At 43.0% G+C, this 22,673-nt stretch overlaps 1 protein-coding gene across 25 annotated transcripts in view; it reads left to right on the top strand.

Moving 5' to 3' along the window:
- The window catches only part of ABI3BP (ABI family member 3 binding protein), a 463,829-nt gene that overhangs the window by 206,031 nt on the left and 235,125 nt on the right, over positions 1-22,673 (top strand). For all 25 annotated transcript variants that reach the window (XM_056556215.1, XM_056556227.1, XM_056556223.1 and 22 more), the window contains exons 5-6: positions 4,047-4,216; positions 9,388-9,449. In XM_056556215.1, coding sequence (XP_056412190.1) covers positions 4,047-4,216; positions 9,388-9,449 — 232 coding nt within the window. The remainder of the gene's footprint in view (positions 1-4,046; positions 4,217-9,387; positions 9,450-22,673) is intronic.

Raw genomic sequence — 22,673 nt, forward strand, 5'->3', positions numbered from 1 at the left:
ACTTCATCCAACAGGTGTTGAGGCATTTGGCTTACTTCTTCAGCAGATTTTGTATGCACCACTTCAATGGCGCACCCTTCTTTCATTCACACTTTCATCAGCCATCAAGCACAAGACTTTTGGTCACCTTTGACAAATTCCTTGTAAAAGGCTCTATTCATGTCACACCTTTCCAACACCAGGTTCTTCACTTTGGTCTGTGCAGTGCTCTGGACAATAGGGGCAGACAAGGCAGATGCTCCAGGCCTTTGTCTTCTTCTGTCTACGGTACGGCCATCGCCGAACTTTGTTGGTGGCCAACCAAGCCTATATCACCCATTTGAAGGACTTCTGCAGTTATCTCTGGTTTAGCTTCTGCCTCAAAGAACTTCTCTGCCTCAGCATTTTCCATATCTCTGCAGCTTCAGAGGACCTTTCATAGGGTTTCCCCTCAGTCTCAGCTTCAAAGGACTTTTCATATGGCTTCCTCTCATGGTCTTCAGACTTTAGTTTCTTGAGTCCATTGCTCAGACTCTTAGAGAACTTTTAGAGAAAGCATCTTAGTCTTCAGTAGCTTTAAATATTTCTGCTGCTCACTCTTGAGCTTAGCAGAGTTCACCTTCTCACTTTCCAGCAATTCTGTCAAGTTTTTGACAGTATCCTCCAGGGACAGAAGTTGTTCTCTCATCTGCTCATTGTCTTTATTCAGATGCGCCATCTTGGACACTTTCTTAAGGTGCGTTTCGTTCTGCGCCTCCAGGCGCTGCACCTTATGAGCCATTGCTACTTTCTCCTTCTCCGGCTCTTCCATGGCTACTAACCTAGCCTTGTGATCACTTTGTAGAGCCAAATATGCCTCACACAGGACATTCACTTCTTTATCCTTGAATGAGACCTGCTTGGCCAGACTCTCCAGTTCTCTTTCCTTACTGGTCACAAGATCCTGGGACCGGGACAGTTCAGTTCCTGCAGAGCCACAAACTAATTTTTCTGCAATGCAGCTGAAGCTTTGCTTCCTGCTCTTTCAAGCCAACTTGTTCCAACTCTTCTCCTCCTTTAGGGGTAGTCATCCCCTTTGCAAGGATCTTGGCCCCTTGGGCCTCAGGTTAGTCCATGGACAGTCTCTCTGGACTGTTTCTCTGCTCTCCGGCTATGACAGGGTCTGGCTTCACCAGACTTATTATACCCCTAGATTCTAGCAAAGCAATCATCTTTTTTCTTTTGTCCTGTCTTAGTTGGCAGCAGTACACATTACTTCAGAACACGCAGGCATTCATTTTTCACACAAAACCGTATCACATTGCATAGGTTCAAAATTTACAGGACAGTTCACACAGTAAAGAAGTGACTCACCACCCATCATTACCTCAGGAACCTTTGTGTGCGGTTTCTCTGGCACACTCTCCTCATTCCACAACTGCCAAAAATATGGGAAGTCTCTGCCCAGTATAATCTCTATCTCAAGCTCGGCACACACCTCCATAACATGGCTCACTGTCCCATAACATGTTTCAAAGTCTATTAGAACAGTCTTACCAGATTCTGGTCGAACCTTCACAAATGGTATCATGTCTGGCATGACTCTGGATACAGCCTGGCAACAGTCCAGTTCCACATACAGCAGGACTCCCACCATCAACTCACGGATCCTCACATCCATCTTTTCGACAACCGGTTGCTGACCACATCTGTTGCTCCTAGCAACGGCATTTCGACGTCGACCCATCTTTGCAAAACAAACAACACGGCTTACTGCTGATGTTCAACAAGAGGAGGGTACAGAAAACGCACTCACCCGGTATTATACCAAAGAAGAATGTCTTTATTCCAGGGGTCACATGGAATACAGGAATCAAGGTCGGGAAGAGAGGAGAGAAAGTGCTCGGCCGAGCTCGTGGAACGACGGTCCCGTTTCGCGGGTTCTCCGCTTGGTCACTCCCCGGAGAACCTGCGAAACGGGACCGTCGTTCCACGAGCTCGGCCAAGCTCTTTCTCTCCTCTCTTCCCAACCTTGATTCCTGTATTCCATGTGACCCCTGGAATAAAGACATTCTTCTTTGGCATAATACCGGGTGAGTGCATTTTCTGTACCCTCCTCTTGTTGAATTTTATCATTCTATTTGTTCCATGTAAGCGCACCCCTGACACCCTTGCCGCACCGCCCGTCCACCTGCATCAGTCCACCTTCAGCACTTTACAGGACCACTAGAGTGCCGGATCTCTATCTATCTACTGCCTTACTGCTGTTGCGCTGTGCAGGTGCCCATCCACCTGTTGCGTTAGTGGAGAGAGCACTCACTCGCTTGACACGATCTGTTGGCCCTAGCAACGCTTTCACCACAGGCTCAGTCCTGCTCCTGTACTCCACAGCTGGGCTTGTCCGACTTGCAACATGCAGGGTGGGTTGCTCCTAGCAACAACTTTACTGCAACTCGACTGTTGATTGCTCTTAGCAACGTGCTGCCTGCAACCTCCACAAATTGTACAGATTTCTCCCTGGGGATAGCTCTGGGATTGTCCTTGACACCGCCACAGGACACGTTTCCACTTCAATAAACTGGGAAAAAAACTGTACTTTATGCAAGGCCGGCCCCTCGCCAGCTTTATTAGACAGGTTGCAGTATAAATAAAAACATAACACAGGAACAAAACCCTAGACCGTCCAGTCACTAACTAAACAATCCAGCATGCCCTGTCTATCACTGGTGGGCTTTTCCCGGCCAGTTAAACTTATGCCTCCTGCAACCTTCTACTCACTGTTCGCACACAACTTTTGCAACGTCATGCTGTGTGTCTTGCCCACACTTCACCATTGGGGCCACTCACAGCTCAGGCTGTGTGTTTCTCACCAGGACCGCTGCCTCCCCCCTAGAGCCACCTTGCTGTCTTCTGGGGACAGCCCAAATTATTCTGATTTCCTTTTAAACACACATTCCCCCTTTCTGCTACCTCATTAATTAGGCCACAGGTTGAGGTTTCTTCAGGGTTAGCTAGAGAAATACACCCTTTCCTTGCTACACTGTCACAATATCTCTCTCTCTCTATATATATATATATATATATATATATATATATACATATATATATATATATATATATATATATATACATATATATATATATATATATATATATATATATATATATATATATTACGGTGATTTAAGGCATTTTTCTTAAGTAGTAAAATATTCAAAAACTATGTAAACATGGTTATTGTTGTAATTGTATTGACCCACAGAATATATAAATAATTATAAGTTTTCCTGTAAAGGTGCTCTGTGTAATTAAAAAAAAATCCCCATTTTCATAATTTTGTGTGTGTGTGTGTGTGCGCACGGAGGCGGGGGGGGTAAATTTACACCCCACAAATAAGATGTAAGGGGTCATTACAAAGTAAGATTGGTCCCAGAAAAAAACAAGTTCTGTATATGGATAAATAAGAGTTAAGTCTTTTTGAAGGCAGGAAGGGAAAAACTAATATACAAAAATGAAAATTGTCCTGGACCTTAAAGGGGTGATCCGGTGGAAAACATTTTTATTTATTTTTTTTTCAAATCAACTGGTGCCAAAAAGTTATACAGATTTGTTAATTACTTCTATATAAAAAATGTAATCCTTCCAGTACTTATCAGCTGTTGTACGCTCCACAGAAATTTGTGTTGTTCTTTCCAGTATGACCACAGTGCTCTCTGCTGACACCTCTGTCCATATCAAGAACTGTCTGGAGCAGAAGAAATTTGCTATGGGGATTTGCACCTACTCTGGACAGTTCCTGACATAGACAGAGGTGGCAGCAGAGAGCACTGTGGTCAGACAGAAAAGAACAACTTCCCGTGGAGCATACAGAAGCTGATAAGCATTGGAAGGGTTAAGATTTTTTCATAGAAGTAATTTACAAATCTGTTTTACTTTCTGGCACCGGTTGATTTGAAAAAAAAAAAGTTTTTCACTGGAGTACCCCTTTAAGTCCAAAACATGCCAGGTTATGAAGAGGTTCGTCATTTCCCCCTTTAAGAAAATGTTTTAGACTGCTGTGTATCTAATTTTCCCAAATGTTCACACAGATTTTATACAGTTCGCTACAGAGAAAAGAATAAGGATTGGCTTTTCCAGCTGTGCCCAACAACTGAAACAGTAATAGAAAACTTGAAGCCCAACACTGTATATGAATTTGGTGTGAAGGATAATTCAGAGGATGAAATTTGGAGCAAGCCTCAAACTCATAAGACAAGTCGTAAGTTGCATTAACATGTCCTCTATTTATGTAATGCCATGAACATTATCTTGTGAGAGTGATTTTACATTTAAAGGGGTGATCCGGTGGAAAACTTTTCTTTTTTCTTTTTAAATCAACTGGTGCCAGAAAGTTAAACAGATTTGTAAATTTCTTCTATTAAAAAATCTTAATCTTTCCAGTACTTATTAGCTGCTGAATACTACAGAGGAAATTATTTTCTTTTTGGAACACAGAGCTCTCTGCTGATATCACGAGCACAGTGCTCTCTGCTGACATCTCTGTCCATTTCAAGAACTTTCCAGAGTGGGAGAAATGCCCCATAGCAAACATATGCTATGGGGCATGGACAGAGATGTCAGCAGAGAGCACTGTGCTCGTGATGTCAGCAGAAACCGTTGTGTCCCAAAAAGAAAATAATTTCCTCTGTAGCAGCTTATAAGTACTGGAAGAATTAAGATTTTTTTAATAGAAGTAATTTACAAATCTTAAATATAAGTTAACCGCACCTCTGGGCACACAATGAAAATGAGTGGGAACAGTTTGTTTGAAAAATATATGGAATGTTTATTAAAATATAAAGTTACCTAAAATAAGCATAAAATATAACATAATATTAGAGCGAATATATTAAATAACAATTCTTATGCCATTGGGCCCTAATGGCAAAATATAAATATAAGATGGTAGGTATAGTACTGCCGATGATAGAAAAGTCTGCAATTTTGTTTGGTGCAGGAGGCCGATAATCCGGAGGAGACTGATAGTCCGGCAATTGGATGTAACGTTTTTTTAAATCTCTTTTTAAATCTTTGTAGAAGTTAAAACATGCTGCCCATAGTCTTTGTGTGCATGAATGGTTTGCTCACCGTATCCAGAGCCGCTGGTCCCGTACTGCGACGTGCCGATGCTGACAGATCACGCGGCCCCTGTAAGGTCACTGGCGGTTGTTATGCAAGGAGATCCTCACGAGCCTGTGGAGCTCCGGCATGAGACTCCTCTGTACGGGGTCTGCGCTGGTAGTGTGCCTGTGTTGGCGTGTCGGACCCTCGCTGCAGATCTTGTAGCAGGATACTCGAGGTGAGCGCGGACAAGCTGGAAATGCACTCGATGTGGAAGACAGCTGATTAGGAAGGCAGGTGCAAATGGCGGCCTCCTTCTTTCTCTCACAAATCGGCTATGTTGAAGTCGGCTGTACCGCGTTATATCGCTCAGTTCAGATTTGGATAACAGCCTAGACGCGTTTCAGGGTGCAAAGAATGACCCCTTCCTCAGTAGGCAAATGGTATACACTCATTTTCATTGTGTGCCCAGCAGGGCAGTATTCTAGGTGCGGTTAACTTGTATTTATTAAATTTTCGATCGGTGGGGATCGATCTTATAGCCACATTAAGCCTCGGAGATTTGGTTGTGAGCTGCACACATTTTTCTTCTTTTTTCTAATTTACAAATCTGTTTAACTTTCTGGCACCAGTTAATTAAAAAAAAAAAAGTTTCCACCGGAGTACCCCTTTAATGAATACACCTGCTTGTATAGCTTGATTTTCCTATGTTTGTTTTATAATTTTCCATGTTGTTATTTAAATTTAAATACTTATAATAGACTGACACTTCCAGCTCTGCTGGGGTCACATGTCGGCAGTCATCCCATGATCATCACAGACAGGATTATAATGAAAGGTAACTTATACAGATAACACGGGATTCACTATTGACAATAGGTGATGGTCGCAGCTCACCTTCCTCTCCCTGCAGAGTGACCCCAGAGTGTCACAGAACATAACTAGAACACATACCATCAAAATCAATAATAATCTCCAGCCTAGATTATCCGGTCCATCAATATTAGATGGTGGTCCAATTCTTGTATATTAGCGGTTTTAAAAAGGCTGTATTTTTAGTAGTGCCTAAGTGTGGTATTAGAGTTCACATCAGCATTGTACTATCTACTGATTTTAAAGGGGTATTCCAGGCCAAAACTTTTTTTATATATCAACTGGCTCCGGTAAGTTAAACACATTTGTAAATTACTTCTATTAAAAAATCTTAATCCTTCCAATAGTTATTAGCTTCTAAAATTGAGTTGTTGTCTAACTGCTCAATGATGATGTCACGTCCCGGGAGCTGTGCAGTTCCTATGGGGATATTCTCCCATCATGCACAGCTCCCGGGACGTGACATCATCATTGAGCAGTTAGACAGAAAACTTCAGAAGCTAATAACTATTGGAAGGATTAAGATTTTTTAATAGAAGTAATTTACAAATCTGTTTAACTTTCCGGAGCCAGTTGATATATAAAAAAAAAAGTTTTTGCCTGGAATACCCCTTTAACTGAGCTGTAAGATTAGGTTTCATCTAAGAAGCCTTTCATTTGAGCCCTGTGGCCTCTTAAAAAAGCTGATCTGTGGAGGTGCTGATAGCCAGAGAGACGTATCTTAAACAAATCCTTTTAATACACCAGAGTAGAAGAAATATGGCTGCCCACATGATCATGTTAAGAAAATGAATTAAATGCAGAAACTACTAGCAGAGAAAAAAAAGAGCTTAGTCTAGTTGCATTAATGCAGTATATCCCAGCTATACTTGGATCCTATAAAAAAAAGAAAGGCATGCAGATATACAATATACTGTTATGCACTGCTGCAGGCCCCATTCATTTCAATGGAATGAACTTATTCCCACTGTTATATATTTAATTTGCTGGACTCAATAACACAACAGACTACACTATTGATTACAGCAAACTAAGCAAATATGAGTGGAATGTGGTCAAACTTAGTCACTAGCTGACTTCATTACATTACAGTATACATCAACATCCATGTTGTGACAGGATATCAAGTATAGCTAAGAAGTTCTGCATTAAAGGGGTACTCCCGTGGAAAACTTTTTTTTTTAATCAACTGGTGCCAGAAAGTTAAACATATATTGTATATTACTTCTATTAAAAAATCTTAATCCTTCCAGTACTTATTAGCTGCTGAATACTACAGAGGAAATGGTTTTCTTTTTGGAACACAGAGCTCTCTGCTGACATCTCTGTCCATTTTAGGAACTGTCCAGAGCAGCATATGTTTGCTATGGGGATTTTGTCTATCACTTCTGGTAGCATTTAAAAGATTTTTTTACATGAAAATACCAAAATCATAGAAAATATGACTCCCCAGGCTAATTGCCTTTGATAAAGGGGTGAACGAAGGTTCCTATGGACATCCCTTTCCATTCCTTTTCCAATGTAAACATTCCAGCGATGAGTCAACAAACAGCAAATGCTCAATTTGCTGGCTGATGCATTGTTTGCTAGCATCACATCTCCCTGTGTAAAATGTTCTGTGGACAAACAATGTACAGTATATCTGTGAGTGCAGAGGTTTGAATGAACAATTGCAAGAACAATCATTGATTTTAAGGGGTACTCCCCTGGAAAACATTTTTTAAATCCTCTGGTACCTGAAAATTAAACAGATTTGTAAATTACTTCTATTTAAAAATCTTAACCCTTCCAGTACTAATCAGCTGCTGTATGTTCAAGAGGAAGTTCTTTTCTTTTTGAATTTCCTTTCTGTCTGACCACAGTGCTCTCTGCTGAGACCTCTGTCCATTTTAGTAACTGTCTAAAGCAGGAGAGGTTTGCTATGGGAATTTGCTCCTACTCTGGACAGTTCCCAAAATGGACAGAGGTGTCAGCAGAGAGCACTGTGGTCAGACAGAAAGGAAATTCAAAAAGAAAAGAACTTCCTCTTGAACATACAGCAGCTGATTAGTACTGGAAGGGTCAAGATTTTTAAATAGAAGTAATTTACAAATCTGTTTAACTTTCTGGCACCAGTTGAATACATTTTTTTTTTCCAGTGAGTACCCCTTTAACCTCTTGAGAACTCAGGGCGTACCCGTGACATAACCCTGCGTCATATCGGGTCAGTCTCAGTGTCTACCGGTAGTTGGGACTCGGGCCTAAGAGCGCGCGTCACCTATCGCCGTGTCTAAACTGTAAAACGGACGTGAGCGGAGCATCCGTTACCTGCCTTCGGCACGTCTGATCGGCGATTTATTGCTCAAGCCTGAGATCCAGGCTTGAGCAATCGACCGTCGATAACACTGATCAATGCAATGCTATGGCTTTGCATTAAACAGTGCTGGTAATCAATGTACTGCATGTTATAGTCCCCTATGGGGGCCATAACATTGCAAAAAAAGAGTTAATAAATGTGATTTAACCCCTTTCCTAATAAAAGTTCAAATCACCCCCTTTTCCCATTAAAAAAAAAAAACATGTTAATAAAAATAAATATAAACATCCAAAGTCCAAACTATAAAAATATATCATTAATTAAACCGCACGGTCAATGGCATATGTGCACACAAAATTCCAAAGTCCAAAATAGCGTATTTATGGTCACTTTTATACCATAAAATTTTTTATAAAAAGCGATTAAAAAGTCTGATCAAAACATAAATGGTACAGATAAAAACTTAAGATCACGGCGCAAAAAATGAGCCCTCATACCACCCCATACGCAGAAAATTTAAAAAGTTATAGGGGTCAGAAGATGACAATTTTAAACATATACATTTTCCTGCATGTCGTTATGATTTTTTTCAGAAGTACGACAAAATCAAACCTATATAAGTAGGGTATCATTTTAATCGTATGGACCTACAGAATAAAGATAAGGTGTAATTTTTACCGAAAAATGTACTGCGTAAAAACGTAGTACAAAATGGCATTTTTTCTTCAATTTTGTCACACAATGATTTTATTTTTGTTTCACTGTAGATTTTTTGGTAAAATAACTAATGTAATTAGAAAGTAGAATTGGTGGCGCCAAAAATAAGCCATCATTTGGGTCTGTAGGTGCAAAATTTAAAGGGTTCTGATTTTTAAAATGTGAGGAGGAAAAAAACAAAAGTGCAAAGAGTCCCCAAGGGGTTAATCCACTTTCAATAACTGGCAAATAAAAATAAAATTGAACAGGCATTGATGGACTTTCTATATGATTGATCACCACTCCTTAGGCAATGTCATACACACCATAGAAATTGCATTTTTTTTAAAGCCATTTACTGCTGAAAAACTGCCGAATTTACTGTGTTTTAAGATGACCTCGGGGGAAGAACAGGCTGGTGAATTATCTGTATTGTTTTTGAAGCTGACTTTCTATTTTTACAGCTAAAGGTAAAGAAAATGGCAACATAGAAAACAACTATAAAATTCCAAAAGGCACCTTACAGGTATGTTTAAAAGTGCAACAATGTAATGTCATAGTAATGATTCCACTGTGTACATGATATTTTAATGTTCATCTAAAGTTTTAAGATCCACTGATTTGAAAGCATTATGTTGAGAGGAACAGAGGAAGTTAGTCATGTGCTGGGACTGCCCTTTTATTAACATTTTATTCCCCTTAATATCATAAAATTTGGGTTTTTTAAGCAGACTTTCTTTTAAAGAAAAGAAGGCTATGAATGCCATATAATAAAGTTCTTAACAATAATCAGCAATACTGTCCTAAGCTGTGATATCAATGCTTGGGAATTCAGTATCTGCAAATGTTTTCTTATTTATCCATATTTCCATGTGCTTGGACAGTGGATTTAATTATGTATTTTAACTGTGCCAGCTGTTTCCACAGTTTACATAGCAGCGTGCATGTGGAATAAATATCACAGAACTACATATGTGAGTAAAGAGAAGAATAATGTTACTGTAGAACTGGTAATAAAACTGTACACGATTTACAATACTAGTTTTTATGAAATAGAATGGATTTTCCCTGAATAAAAATGTCCTGATACCAAGAAATAATAAATTTGTCAGAATCAGGAAATAAATTGCATCCAAATTTTCATATACAGTAAAATACAAAGTTACATACTGAACAGCTGACTATTTAGACCAGTGTTGTAAGTTCCTTCTGTTGGCAACTACAGAAACTGCTGTCCACCAATGACACCAGGGATAACTTGGTATTACTGAATCTTCACCTTATTAATGTCACTTGACTCCTGGGTCAGGATTAAAAAGCTCCTGAGATTGCAGCCAGAACTGTTGAACTAGACTTTTCAACAACAAAACACCACTACCACTTTGTAGAAACAAAGAATGTGCCAGCAGATAAAAACCATTTGGCCCATCTATTCTGCCCAATACTCTGAATACTGTCAATAGTCCCTGGCCCTATCTTATATGAAGGATAGCCTTATTCCTATCCTATGCATACATAAACTCCTTCACTGTATTAGTAGCTACCACTTCTACAGGAAGGAAATTCCATGTATCCACTACTCTATTAGTAAAGTAAGACTTCCTTATATTGCTTTGCAACCTTTTTCCCTCTAATTTAAAACTATGTCCTTTTGTGTTCGTTTTTTTTCTTTGGAATTTACGCTCCTCCTCCTGACTGGAGGAGGAGGATTTCGATTCAACCCGTATTGATTAAGTGTTCTCTCCGAGAAAGAACAGACTAAAAAAGCACTGGGCCTGGTTGGACAGAAAATTTGGGCTCAGCAAGTCCACGGGTTGTGTGGGATATGAGGAAGGCCATTCTTAGAGGGCTATTGTTTAAAGCGTTTGTGGCTTTAGGCATGAGGAAAATGAGATGGTGGAAAGGGTGGATTGGAAAGAGGTATATTTCATCAATAATCCTTCTAATAGTAATTTTGAATATCTTAATCAACTCAAGAGAAATATAACTAGTGCATTAATAATAAAGTACAATAGAACCATTTCTTCCATAGACAGAAGGATTTTGTAGAAAATGGTACCACTAGTAGAACCCTGGCACTTAGTTCTTGCAAGTCTAGATCAGCTCCTGGGGGTGATGGGTTACATTTTGAGAAGGGATGAGCAAATTGAATCTGACGAATCCAAATTCGCTACAAATTTCAGGAAAAATTCGATTTGCAACGAATGCGCAAATCATTTAATTAAACTCCATTTAGTGTGGTCAAGGCTCCAGGGCATCTAAAATGGTGGATCCACATGTGAGGACATGGGGCAAGGAATCCTGGGAAGGTGGGATGACCCTGAATCACATGCAGCATGCAGCCTATCAGCAACCAGCCACCCCTGTGATGTGACAGCCCTACATAATCGGCAGCCATCTTGCGGACAGTCACTTCAGTCTTTTATTGCAGAGAGAGAGAGGGACAGACAGTAGTGTGTGTTGCACAGAAAAGCATTTTTATAGCAGTGTTTCACCTCCCAGTCACATCAGCATTCTATTGCAGAGAGAGAGAGGGACAGAGAGCAGTGTGTGTTGCACAGAAAAGCATTTTTATAGCAGTGTTTCACCTCCCAGTCACATCAGCATTCTATTGCAGAGAGAGAGAGGGACAGAGAGCAGTGTGTGTTGCACAGAAAAGCATTTTTACAGCAGTGATTCACCTCCCAGTTACATCAGCGTTCTATTGCAGAGAGGGATAGAGAACAGTGTGTTGCACAGAAAATCATTTTTACAGCATCGATTCACCTCAAGCTCAAATCCAGCCTAGAAGCACTGAAAGGGAAGGGAGTTAGATTAAGAGAGAGAGTGAAATTTTGGGTGTAGTACACAGTGACTGTGTGCTGCAGCACTGGTGTGTACAACAACTGAAAAGCTAATAGTAGCCAGCCAGTTATGGTGAGCAGAACACTAAAAGCATATTGTCCTCTATAAAGTATAGCCTGTGCGTACATCTAAGTGGTGTACCATTTTTTCCTGTTAAAGTATTAAGAGCCTAAATACTGTGAAAGGCCAGGCAAAAGTATATACCTGCTGGTGTTGTAGACAAATACTGTTTTAAGCGTACTGGAGCGTTTTGTCCTCCCCTCATAAGTGCATACCACATGCGTACCTCTAAGTGGTGTACTGTTTTTTTTCCTGTTAAAGTCTTAAGGGCCTAGATATTGTGAAAGGCCAACCAAAAGTACATACCTGCTGGTGTTGTAGACAAATACTGTTTTAAGCATACTGGAGCGCATTATCCTCCCCTCATAAGTGCATACCACAAACGTAAATCTAAGTGGTGCACCATTTTGTTCCTGTTAAAATCTTAGGGGCCCAGATACTGTGAAAGGCCAGGCAAAAGAACACACCTGCTGAAGTTGTAGACAAATACTGTTTTAAGCGTAGTGTAGCGTGTTGTACTCCCCACATATACGCACTGAGTATATCAGGCAGAGAAGTGCCAGGACGTGCAGAGAGGAGTGGCAGAGGCCTAAATTCATCTGTCCTATGCTGTTCCCTCTCTCACAGAAGTATCTTATGCTGTGGGTTCAGCTTCACTATTTAGTGAGGAAGATCTACTAGAGGACAGTCAGTAGCTACTGCCCAGCCAAGAAGTGGAGGAGACATCTGCCGCTTCCTTTGCTAGGCATGCAAGTAGTGATGAGGAGAGTGGCATGGGAGGTGGTGTTAAGAGCATTCAGGCTCCTGAAGCAGACACTGTTGAGGAACCTGAGGAGGACAACAGTGACATGCAGACACAACTCGTTGATGATGAAGCCGATGGCACTTGGAAGCCGATGCAGAAGGGGATTCATTATCATCAGGAGAAGAGGGTTGCAGGTTACCCGTGAGGCAGCAGCTGAGCCAGCAAGGTGGTATGATGGTTAGCAGTCAGCATAGTGGCAGAAATGGAAAGTCTGGAGCCAAACGTGTCCGAGGTAGACCACATCCTTCACGGCAGCCTACCTTCCCTGGATTCTGTGGAGAAAAGAAAAAGAAGACCGACGGACAGCGCCTTGTGTATTACCCAGGGGTACAGAGAGTGGTGAGTGGGGGGGGGGGGGGGGGCAACCCCGCGGAGCTTATAGGTGGCTGCTCACCTGATGGTAGTAGTTATTGCGCATGTAACCCACAACGGGGTGTTAAAGGTCTGAGCTGCTGCTGAGCCAAAGGGTTGCAGGAAAAGACTGAGTCGTCCTGGAGTGGATAATAGAAGAAGGCAGAAAAAGGACCCTTGAAGATGGCACTGCTAGCTCTGGTATGAAGGATGAAGCGAAGCCAGGAATACTGGAAAAGTCCTCAGCAGAACATTTTATTGTACAAAAATAAAAAAACGGATAGTCTGGCGCGTTTCAGGAGGATCCCTCCCTTCCTCAAATCAGGATGACATGACAACAGCATTGACAGGTTTATATGGTCCCAAAATGGGCGCCAAAAACAAGGGGGAGGAGTCAGCAGAATACAGGTAAAAATACAGTATAAAGTGCAAAACATAGATACAACACAATACATATAAACATATAACTCTAAAAACATATATTTATGAAGTTTTAATGTAAAAAGGATGCAGGGTTAGTAAGCAGGTGTGTTTATTATAAACAGCTGTAGAACCGCATTGGGCAGAAGTGGCCCACCGCGGCGTGTGAACGGAAGCTCTGTGCAGCCTCCTATGTTAGACTGCGGCCGGTGTGAGGTGGTTTTTTGCGCCCCCGTAGATCCATGCGTCCACTCCTCCCCCAGCTCTCCGAACATTTCCGAAGCTAGAACTGGGGGAGGGCAGAGCAAGGGAAGGGAGGAGGTTCACGCCCCCTCCCTCATCTCCCCTCCCTGAGCTCGGCTGGACGCAGATCTCTACGACACGCCCCCTCCCTGAGCACATAGATCTCCACAGCAGGTCCCCTCCCTCATCTCCCCTCCCTGAGGACATAAATCTCCACGGCAGGCCCCTCCCTCATCTCCCCTCCCTGAGGACATAAATCTCCACAGCAGGTACCCCTCCCTCATCTCCCCGAGCTGAGGACGTAAATCTCCACGGCAGGTCCCCTCCCCCATCTCCCCGAGCTGAGGACATAGAGCAGTGCTCCCAATGAGCTCTATGTGTAAAGGGGGACATACTGCACGGGCTAAAGGGGGACATACTGTACAGGCTAAATGTCCCCCTTTAGCCCATACAGTATGTCCCCCTTTAGCCCGTACAGTATGTCCCCCTTTACACATAGAGCTCATTGGGAGCACTGCTCTATGTCCTCAGCTCGGGGAGATGGGGGAGGGGACCTGCCGTGGAGATTTACGTCCTCAGCTCGGGGAGATGAGGGAGGGGACCTGCTGTGGAGATCTATGTCCTCAGGGAGGGGTGTGGCCGTAGAGATCTGCGTCCAGCCGAGCTCAGGGAGATGAGGGAGGGGGCGTGAACCTCCTCCCTTCCCTTGCTCTGCCCTCCCCCAGTTCTAGCTTCGGAAATGTTCGGAGAGCTGGGGGAGGAGCGGACGCATGGATCTACGGGGGCGCAAAAAACCACCTCACACCGGCTAGTTGCTGAGGACGCATTGCTTTACAGGAGAGCCATGTGATTGGCAGTCAGCCAATCAGATGGCGAGGTGGGAGCAGTGCTCGTACATCCGTGCAAGCCGACTGTCAGCTCGCAGATCGCACTGACAGTGAGCGCTGGGCCGGGTTGGAAGGGAAATAAAGAGCTCAGTGAATAATTACTGAGGGAAGGAATGGTGTGAATGGGGAGAGATAAGATAAGAGATAAGAGAGATGGATGTGGGATGAAAGCTGGCAGAATGCGAAGATCAATCATGGGGTTAGAGTGCAGGCTGGATGTCTGACAGGTGGTCAGTATTGTGTGCAAGGGACACACAGCATGTAGAGGCATAAAACACTATAGTGGGTAAATGAACCATATATATGCGGAGTATATAGAGGTGTATAAAATGCATGATAGCATGATGTAGAAAAAGGGAAAAAGACCTTAATATGGGGGCTATTTACTTGGGGAAGTCAGGGTAGATAATATAGGAGGGAGATGTCGGTGTTACATAATATGAATTAATGAACAAAAAATATTAAAAATGACTCCTCAATTTGTCAAGAAAGGAAGCAAAAATACGTAGAAGGATACTATAGTAGTAGTAGTGATAACAATTATAATACATAGAGATAAATAATGAATAATAATAGTAATCCATAAATTGATAAAAAGATAAATAAATAGAAAATTGTGTAATAGTTAAAAAATGGACCATAATACAAGGACCCACATAATATTAAAACCATACAGCAGTGGTATACAGGGGTATAATAAAAAAGTATCAAATAATGAATAATAATAAAAATGCTAAAAACAGTGTTAGATAGAGCATAGTACAGGGGCCCACGGGGAGATATGGGCCAGTGTGTAGTTAAAGGGAACATTCAATCATTTCGTTAAGGCCAGAGGGGGCCAGGGTTTGTAGTTTGTATATCCAGTAATTCTCTCTCCTACGGAGGGTGTCAAATCTATGTGGATTGTCTGTAGATATTTGTTCTATGGGGGTGATGGAAATAACATTGAAATTGCGGTTATGGAGTTCAGAAATGTGTTTGGAGACGCTGTGAAGGAGGAAACCATTGGTGGCGTTGTTTCTATGTTTAGTAATTCTTCCTCGTAGACACCGGATGGTCCTCCCTACATATTGAACACCACATTGGCATTCGAGCAGATAGACAACATATTGGGAGGAACAGTTTAGAAGGGTTTTAATGAAGAAGGTTTCGCTCGTGGTTCTAGATGTGAATGTCTTGGCTCGGTGATTAAGATTAGCACAGCATTTACAGCGAGCGTCCCCACATCTATAAGCACCAGTATTGGAGAGGAAACTCATGGGTTGTGGGTTGTGGGCTTTTAATCTACTTGGAGCTACAATATTACGCAGGGTCTTACCTCGCTTGTATGTAATACCGTTTTATTTTGGAAGTGTGTCTTGTAGGAAGGGGTCATTCAATAGGATCGGCCAGTGTTTATGAAGGACCTCTTTAATGAGTTTGTGCTCCCTGGTAAAGGTCGTGAAGACCAGTCTTGTTTCTTTTCCAAGGTGTCTTGTACTTTGGTAAGACACTCTTGTTGTGATAGACTATTAGCCCTTTTAAAAGAAGAGTCCACAATGGCATTAGGATATTTTTCGCCTTGAACCTCTTTTTTAAAATATTACTTTGTTCTATAAAATCACTTGTTTTGGAACAGTTACGTCTGATGCGTTTAAATTGCCCGTAGGGGACATTAAGGAGCCATTTTTTATAGTGTGAACTGGTAAAATCGAGGTAGCTGCTGTTGTCAACTTTCTTAAAAAAGGTTCTGGTGTTAAGGGATCCCTGGCCATTGTGGAAAACTACCACATCTAAAAATTCGGCATTGTCATTAAAAACACTCTGTGTAAAATGAAGTCCCCAGGTGTTATTATTAAGAGAAGATAAAAATTCATCAAGTAAAATGGTGGAACCGTTCCAGATAAAAAAATATATAATCAATAAAATGCTTAAAATAAACACAGTGTTGGAATAAATGATGAGAATAAATAGAAGTTGCCTCAAACAGGCCTACAAACAAATTAGCGAAGCTAGGTGCCACTCACGAGCCCATAGCAGTGCCTGTATGCTGTGCATAAATAAGTTTTTGAAATTCAAAGTAGTTATGTGTTAAAATATAGCGGAACCCTTTTAGGATAAAATGTGATTGCGGGAGGTCTGGGTCACCATTTAAATAGTGGGCTACTGCATTTATCCCCAGGTCATGGTCAATAATAGTATAGAGGGAGGTGATATCCATCGTGACCAGAGTGTATTCATTTTTCCATTCCACTTTTAAAATTGAGGAGATAAAATCGGTGGTATCCTTTAGGTGTGATTTTATCTTAAAAACGTATTTATGCAACAGTAAATCTAAGTAATGAGATAAATTGGAAGATACAGAACCAATACCAGACACTATGGGTCGACCGGGTGGATTATCAGTGTTTTTGTGCACCTTCGGTAGATAGTAGAAGGGGGGCATGGCAGGTTCCCGTATGAGGATAAAGTCTTTCTCGGATTTATTTAAAACACCTGTTTGGAAACCTTCATTAACCAAGTTCTTAAGTTCCTCCGTGTATGATTTGGTTGGGTCCGAGGAGAGTGTTTTGTAACATTTCGGATCATTAAGTAGTCTGTTGGCTTCCTTGATGAAATCCACTGTGTTTAGAATGACGACTCCTCCTCCTTTATCTGCTGGGCGGATGACAATGTCGTGGTTGTCAGATAGTTTTTTAAGGGTTTGGTGTTCAATACGTGATAGGTTGTTAGAATGCAGGGTGTTCTTCTTGGTCAGTTTTTCTAGGTCACTGGCGAACATACTTAGAAAAGTGTCAAGGTAGCTCCCTCTAGATTGGAGTGGGTAAAATTTGGACTTAGGTTTCAGTTCAGTATGGATTGGGGCTGGCTCTGTGGAGTTGTTGATAGTGGTGGGGTTAGACTCGACCCGGGGTTCCCCTTTAATGTTAAAAAAATGTTTCACAGTTAGTTTTCTAACAAAACTATTAAGATCAATAAATAAGTCGAAGCTGTTAGATTTGCCGGTGGGGCAAAAAGATAAGCCTCTTTTGAGGATTTTGTTCTCAATGTCATTTAAGATATATGTGGAAATATTGAACCACTGTGTGGTTTGTTTTTCTTCTTTCTCTGGTCTATCCATGCTTCTCTGCAGTTTCTGCAGGGGAGCTGCATCCCCCTCTCCGAGGTTTTTTCTTTTTCCCCCTAGGGGAGGAGCTATATCCACTTGTTCGATCGTAGTTGGTGTTTGCAATGGCGGCGGTGGTATCTTTATCTTGCAGGGGAGGGCTAAAAAAAACGTGTGATTGTGTTGGTTGTATGGTAAAGATAAGTCCATGTCTGGAATGGTCTTGGTAGGCACTTGCTGGGGGTATGTGGGAAGATGATCAAGGGTAGTAAAAAATGCTAGTCCGTGGTTGCTGGTATCTGGTGGAATAGTGATGTGGACAGTGAGGAGGGAATCCTCAATGAGGGATTCAGACTCGGATCCTGAGAAACGACCAGATGTAAGATGGTTAGAGGGTTCCTGTGTGGAGGGATGTGTGGAGCATGAGTTAATGAAATCGATGAGTTCTTGTGGGGGGAGGGGAGGAGGAGCCAGACTAGGGGGCTGGTGGGGATGAGTAGCTGACTGGGTAATGATGTTGGTTGGAGTCGAGGACACCAAGGGTGGAAGATGTGGGTTATGTTTATGTCTGTATATTGGATTGTGTGGTAAGTTCTGGGTGATAGGTGGTTTGGGTTTGTAGGGGGTACAGGGTGTGGGGTAGCTCTGGGTGGATGTGGTTTCTGCATAGAAATGTTGGATCGTTGAGACTGAGTTTTATTGGAGGGTTTGAAGGTTTTGACGTTGTTATGCTGGCGGTGGGGGGGGGGGGGGGAATCTATTGGTGTGATGGTTTTCAGCCAGTATTTGATGTTATGTTATGTTATGTTGGTAGTTGTCCCTATCTCTTTTGAGTTTGGGGAGTTTCTTTTGCAGAATTTCTTGTTCTAATTTACTCGTCTTCTCATTGTGGGACGACTGTCACTCAGTATATTCGGGTAAGTGTTGGAACTTGGATAACGAAAAAATGCAGTGATCAAGTTTGTCCGATATAAGCTCTACAACTGAGTCCCTTTTTTCAAATAATAGTTGTAATAAAGTGGTAGACCTCCCCTGCATCCCCCTCTCCGAGGTTTTTTCTTTTTCCCCCTAGGGGAGGAGCTATATCCACTTGTTCGATCGTAGTTGGTGTTTGCAATGGCGGCGGTGGTATCTTTATCTTGCGGGGGAGGGCTAAAAAAAACGTGTGATTGTGTTGGTTGTATGGTAAAGATAAGTCCATGTCTGGAATGGTCTTGGTAGGCACTTGCTGGGGGTATGTGGGAAGATGATCAAGGGTAGTAAAAAATGCTAGTCCGTGGTTGCTGGTATCTGGTGGAATAGTGATGTGGACAGTGAGGAGGGAATCCTCAATGAGGGATTCAGACTCGGATCCTGAGAAACGACCAGATGTAAGATGGTTAGAGGGTTCCTGTGTGGAGGGATGTGTGGAGCATGAGTTAATGAAATCGATGAGTTCTTGCGGGGGGAGGGGAGGAGGAGCCAGACTAGGGGGCTGGTGGGGATGAGTAGCTGACTGGGTAATGATGTTGGTTGGAGTCGAGGACACCAAGGGTGGAAGATGTGGGTTATGTTTATGTCTGTATATTGGATTGTGTGGTAAGTTCTGGGTGATAGGTGGTTTGGGTTTGTAGGGGGTACAGGGTGTGGGGTAGCTCTGGGTGGATGTGGTTTCTGCATAGAAATGTTGGATCGTTGAGACGGAGTTTTATTGGAGGGTTTGAAGGTTTTGACGTTGTTATGCTGGCGGTGGGGGGGGGGGGGCGAATCTATTGGTGTGATGGTTTTCAGCCAGTATTTGATGTTATGTTATGTTATGTTGGTAGTTGTCCCTATCTCTTTTGAGTTTGGGGAGTTTCTTTTGCAGAATTTCTTGTTCTAATTTACTCGTCTTCTCATTGTGGGACGACTGTCACTCAGTATATTCGGGTAAGTGTTGGAACTTGGATAACGAAAAAATGCAGTGATCAAGTTTGTCCGATATAAGCTCTACAACTTTTTTCAGATAATAGTTGTAATAAAGTGGTAGATAAAAATTCATCAGGTATAATAGTGGAACCGTTCTACTACCTTCCCGGTAGTAGAACAGGGATTCCTGGAGTTGGCGGCAGTAGCAGTCAGTAGCAGTCAATCAGTGTGGACTGTTGGTGGGAAAATCAGCTACTTGGCGGTGTGGCAGTTTTTCATCAAGCATCCGGAGATGTGTTGGCAGAAGGTGAAGCCTGGCCAGGATCCCAATTTTGGCACCTCGGCCCTTCGTCAACATATGCAGCGTCACCATAAAGCTGCCTGGGAGAACCGTGGCTCCGATGTAGTGGTCCAGCCTGCTACATCACCCAGTTGCACACCGCTCCCTGTTTCAGCCAGCCAAAACTCCACCACCTCAGCTGAAGGGAGCTGTGTGTCATACCTTCTTTCTGTCTCTCAAGATGCTCCTGCTCCTCCTATTTCGAGTCAGTCATTCCATCAGCAATCCATCGCCAAAGCCATGTCCAAGAGACAACAGTATGCACCCACTTATCCAACGGCACAGAAGCTGAATGAGCCTGTCAGTGACCAAAGTGCATGGCAGTGCCGACATGTGGAGCTGTAACTACGGTCAGGAACAATACAATGGGTGAATGTGGTTCCTGCACCGCCACAACAGCAACTTGGACCGGTCACGCCGCTTCTGCCTCCAAGCTTTCAGGCCATTTGTCCTGTGACAGTGTGCGACTCCACCTTCTCATCCTCCGTGTCCTCAGCCTCCACTGCACGGACAAGTCACAGTGCCCCTCCAGAATACCATGTGTGCAGGGCACGGCGGTGTCCCGCTGTTCTTCACATGGTTTGCCTTGGCGAATGGAGTCACACAGGGGAGGAACTACTAAAAGTTATTCATCAAGAAATCGAATCAGGCTTACTCCACAAAAACTGGAAATGGGAACCATGGTAACTGACAATGGGAAGAACATCTTGTCTGCGCTGCAACAAGGAAGCCTGAGACATGCACCCTGCATGGCACATGTGTTAAATCCGGTTGTCCAGCCGTTTGTGAAGTGTTTCCCTCATCTGCAAGACATTCCAACAATGGCAAGGAAACTTTGAATGAACTTCAGCCACTTGTACACCCTCCTTGAGCTGCAGTAACAGAATGGTATCCCCCAACATAGTCTTATTTGTGACGTTGCCACATGTTGGAATTCCACCCTCCATATGTTGGACCAACTATATGAACAGAGAAAAGCCATCACCGATTTCTTGATGATCCAAGCGGATAAGGGGACTCCCCTCCAATGTCAACCAGTGGCAGCTCATACATGACACCTGCCGTTTGCTCAGGCCCTTTGAGGAAGCCATATTATTAGTCAGTCGCCAGGATTACGGGATGAACAACGTCATTCCACTGCTTCATCTAGTACAACACGTGTTGGAAACAATGGCTGGTCAGGGCACTGGAGATGTGGCGCTTACATCTCACGGCCACATGAGCCCTGTGGGGGCTGAACTGGAGGAGGAGGGAGGAGAGGAGGGGCACAGTGGAGAACAGTTTGAGTTTCGCAAGATGGGCGGTTTTTCTAGTTATCTGACAGGAGAGAAGGAGCACAAGCAGCTAGAGGAGCTAGGGGGTTATGAGGAAGGCGAGCCAGAGGACCAAGACACACTGTGTCAGTATGCAGTGGAGATGGAGGCAGGGAGTCCCTCCGAGTCACTTGCACAAATGGCACAATGCATGCTCACTTGCTTGCATAGTGACTGCTGAATTTTCACCATTCGGCAGCGGGATGAAATCTGGCTCTCCACTTTATTGGACCCTCGCTACCGGCACAAAATGGGGGCCTTTTTTACACTCAATGAGAGGGAGGACAAACTGACCTACTACAGAGACATCCTGCATAGTCAGTTGGCCAATAATTATCTGCGCCACTGTCCATTCTCTCGCAGGTCTGACTCAGGGAGGGGGCTCTGCACTCACCTTCCACTGCCAAGACTGCTAGGGAGGAATGGGGTGGCTGGAGCAGTACCAGGTCCATGAACAGTAGCCTGAGTCTACACTCACTGATGAGTAGCTTTCTTCACCTGCATAATGAAGCAACTCATCAGCAGCAGGTAGACCTGGAGCAGGACCTGAGCCAGCAGGAGAGGGCATACCTTGACATGACCATGCCAACACACCTTGAAGATCCGCTAGACTTCTGGGCAGCCAAACTTGATTTGTGGCCGCAACTAGCAGAATTTGCCCTGGAAAAGCTGTCCTGCCCGGCCAGTAGTGTGCCATCAGAGCGGGTCTTTAGTGCAGTGGGGGCCATAGTAACCCCAAGGAGAACTCATCAGTCCACAAAAAATGTGGAGAGACTGACCACCCACCAATACCTTATGCATCAGAGTAGATTGATCATTGTGCCACATCAACATTTCACAAATATGGATAGTGCTAAACATATTTAAGATGCTGCTCCCCAGTTATAGACATTCCTCTGCATCAGACCACAAGTAAGTATTGAGGATGTGCATTACATAAAACTTAACTTTTAATAATATTCTTAGGATAAAATATATGTACCCAATTTAATTTTTTTAAATCAAACAAAAGGAAAGGTATGAAAAAAACACCATGTGCCACCTACACCACCAAGTATTGATGTGATGCAAAGACCTCTAAGAGGTGGAAGGGAACAACATACGGTCCATTGTAACTGGTGGGGGTAAAAACTTCCCCTGTGAGGCCCTACTCTCGCATTATTAATTCCCTTCTTAGCAAGTGTTACTCGCCCTAGAAAGGGCTGCCCCACACAGGAACCTCTCCCTATTTCCCCCTATAAACACTTCAATTTCCCAGGGTTTTTAGGTAGAAATAGAGAGTTTCCTGTGTGGGCCGCTCTTTTTAAGGTGCAACACTTGCCAAGAAGGAAATTGATGGGGCGAGAGTAGGGCCTTCCTGGGGAAGTTTTTACCCCCACCTGCTACAATGGGCAATACGTTGTTCCCTTCCACCTTTTCGAGGACAGTGTTTCTTATCTTAAAAAAGGCGGCACCACACAGGAACCAATCCCTATTTCCACCTAAAAACCTTGGGAAATGGAAGTGTTTGTAGGT

Source organism: Hyla sarda, chromosome 2 (genome assembly GCF_029499605.1).
Source record: "Hyla sarda isolate aHylSar1 chromosome 2, aHylSar1.hap1, whole genome shotgun sequence".
Lineage (NCBI taxonomy): Eukaryota > Metazoa > Chordata > Amphibia > Anura > Hylidae > Hyla > Hyla sarda.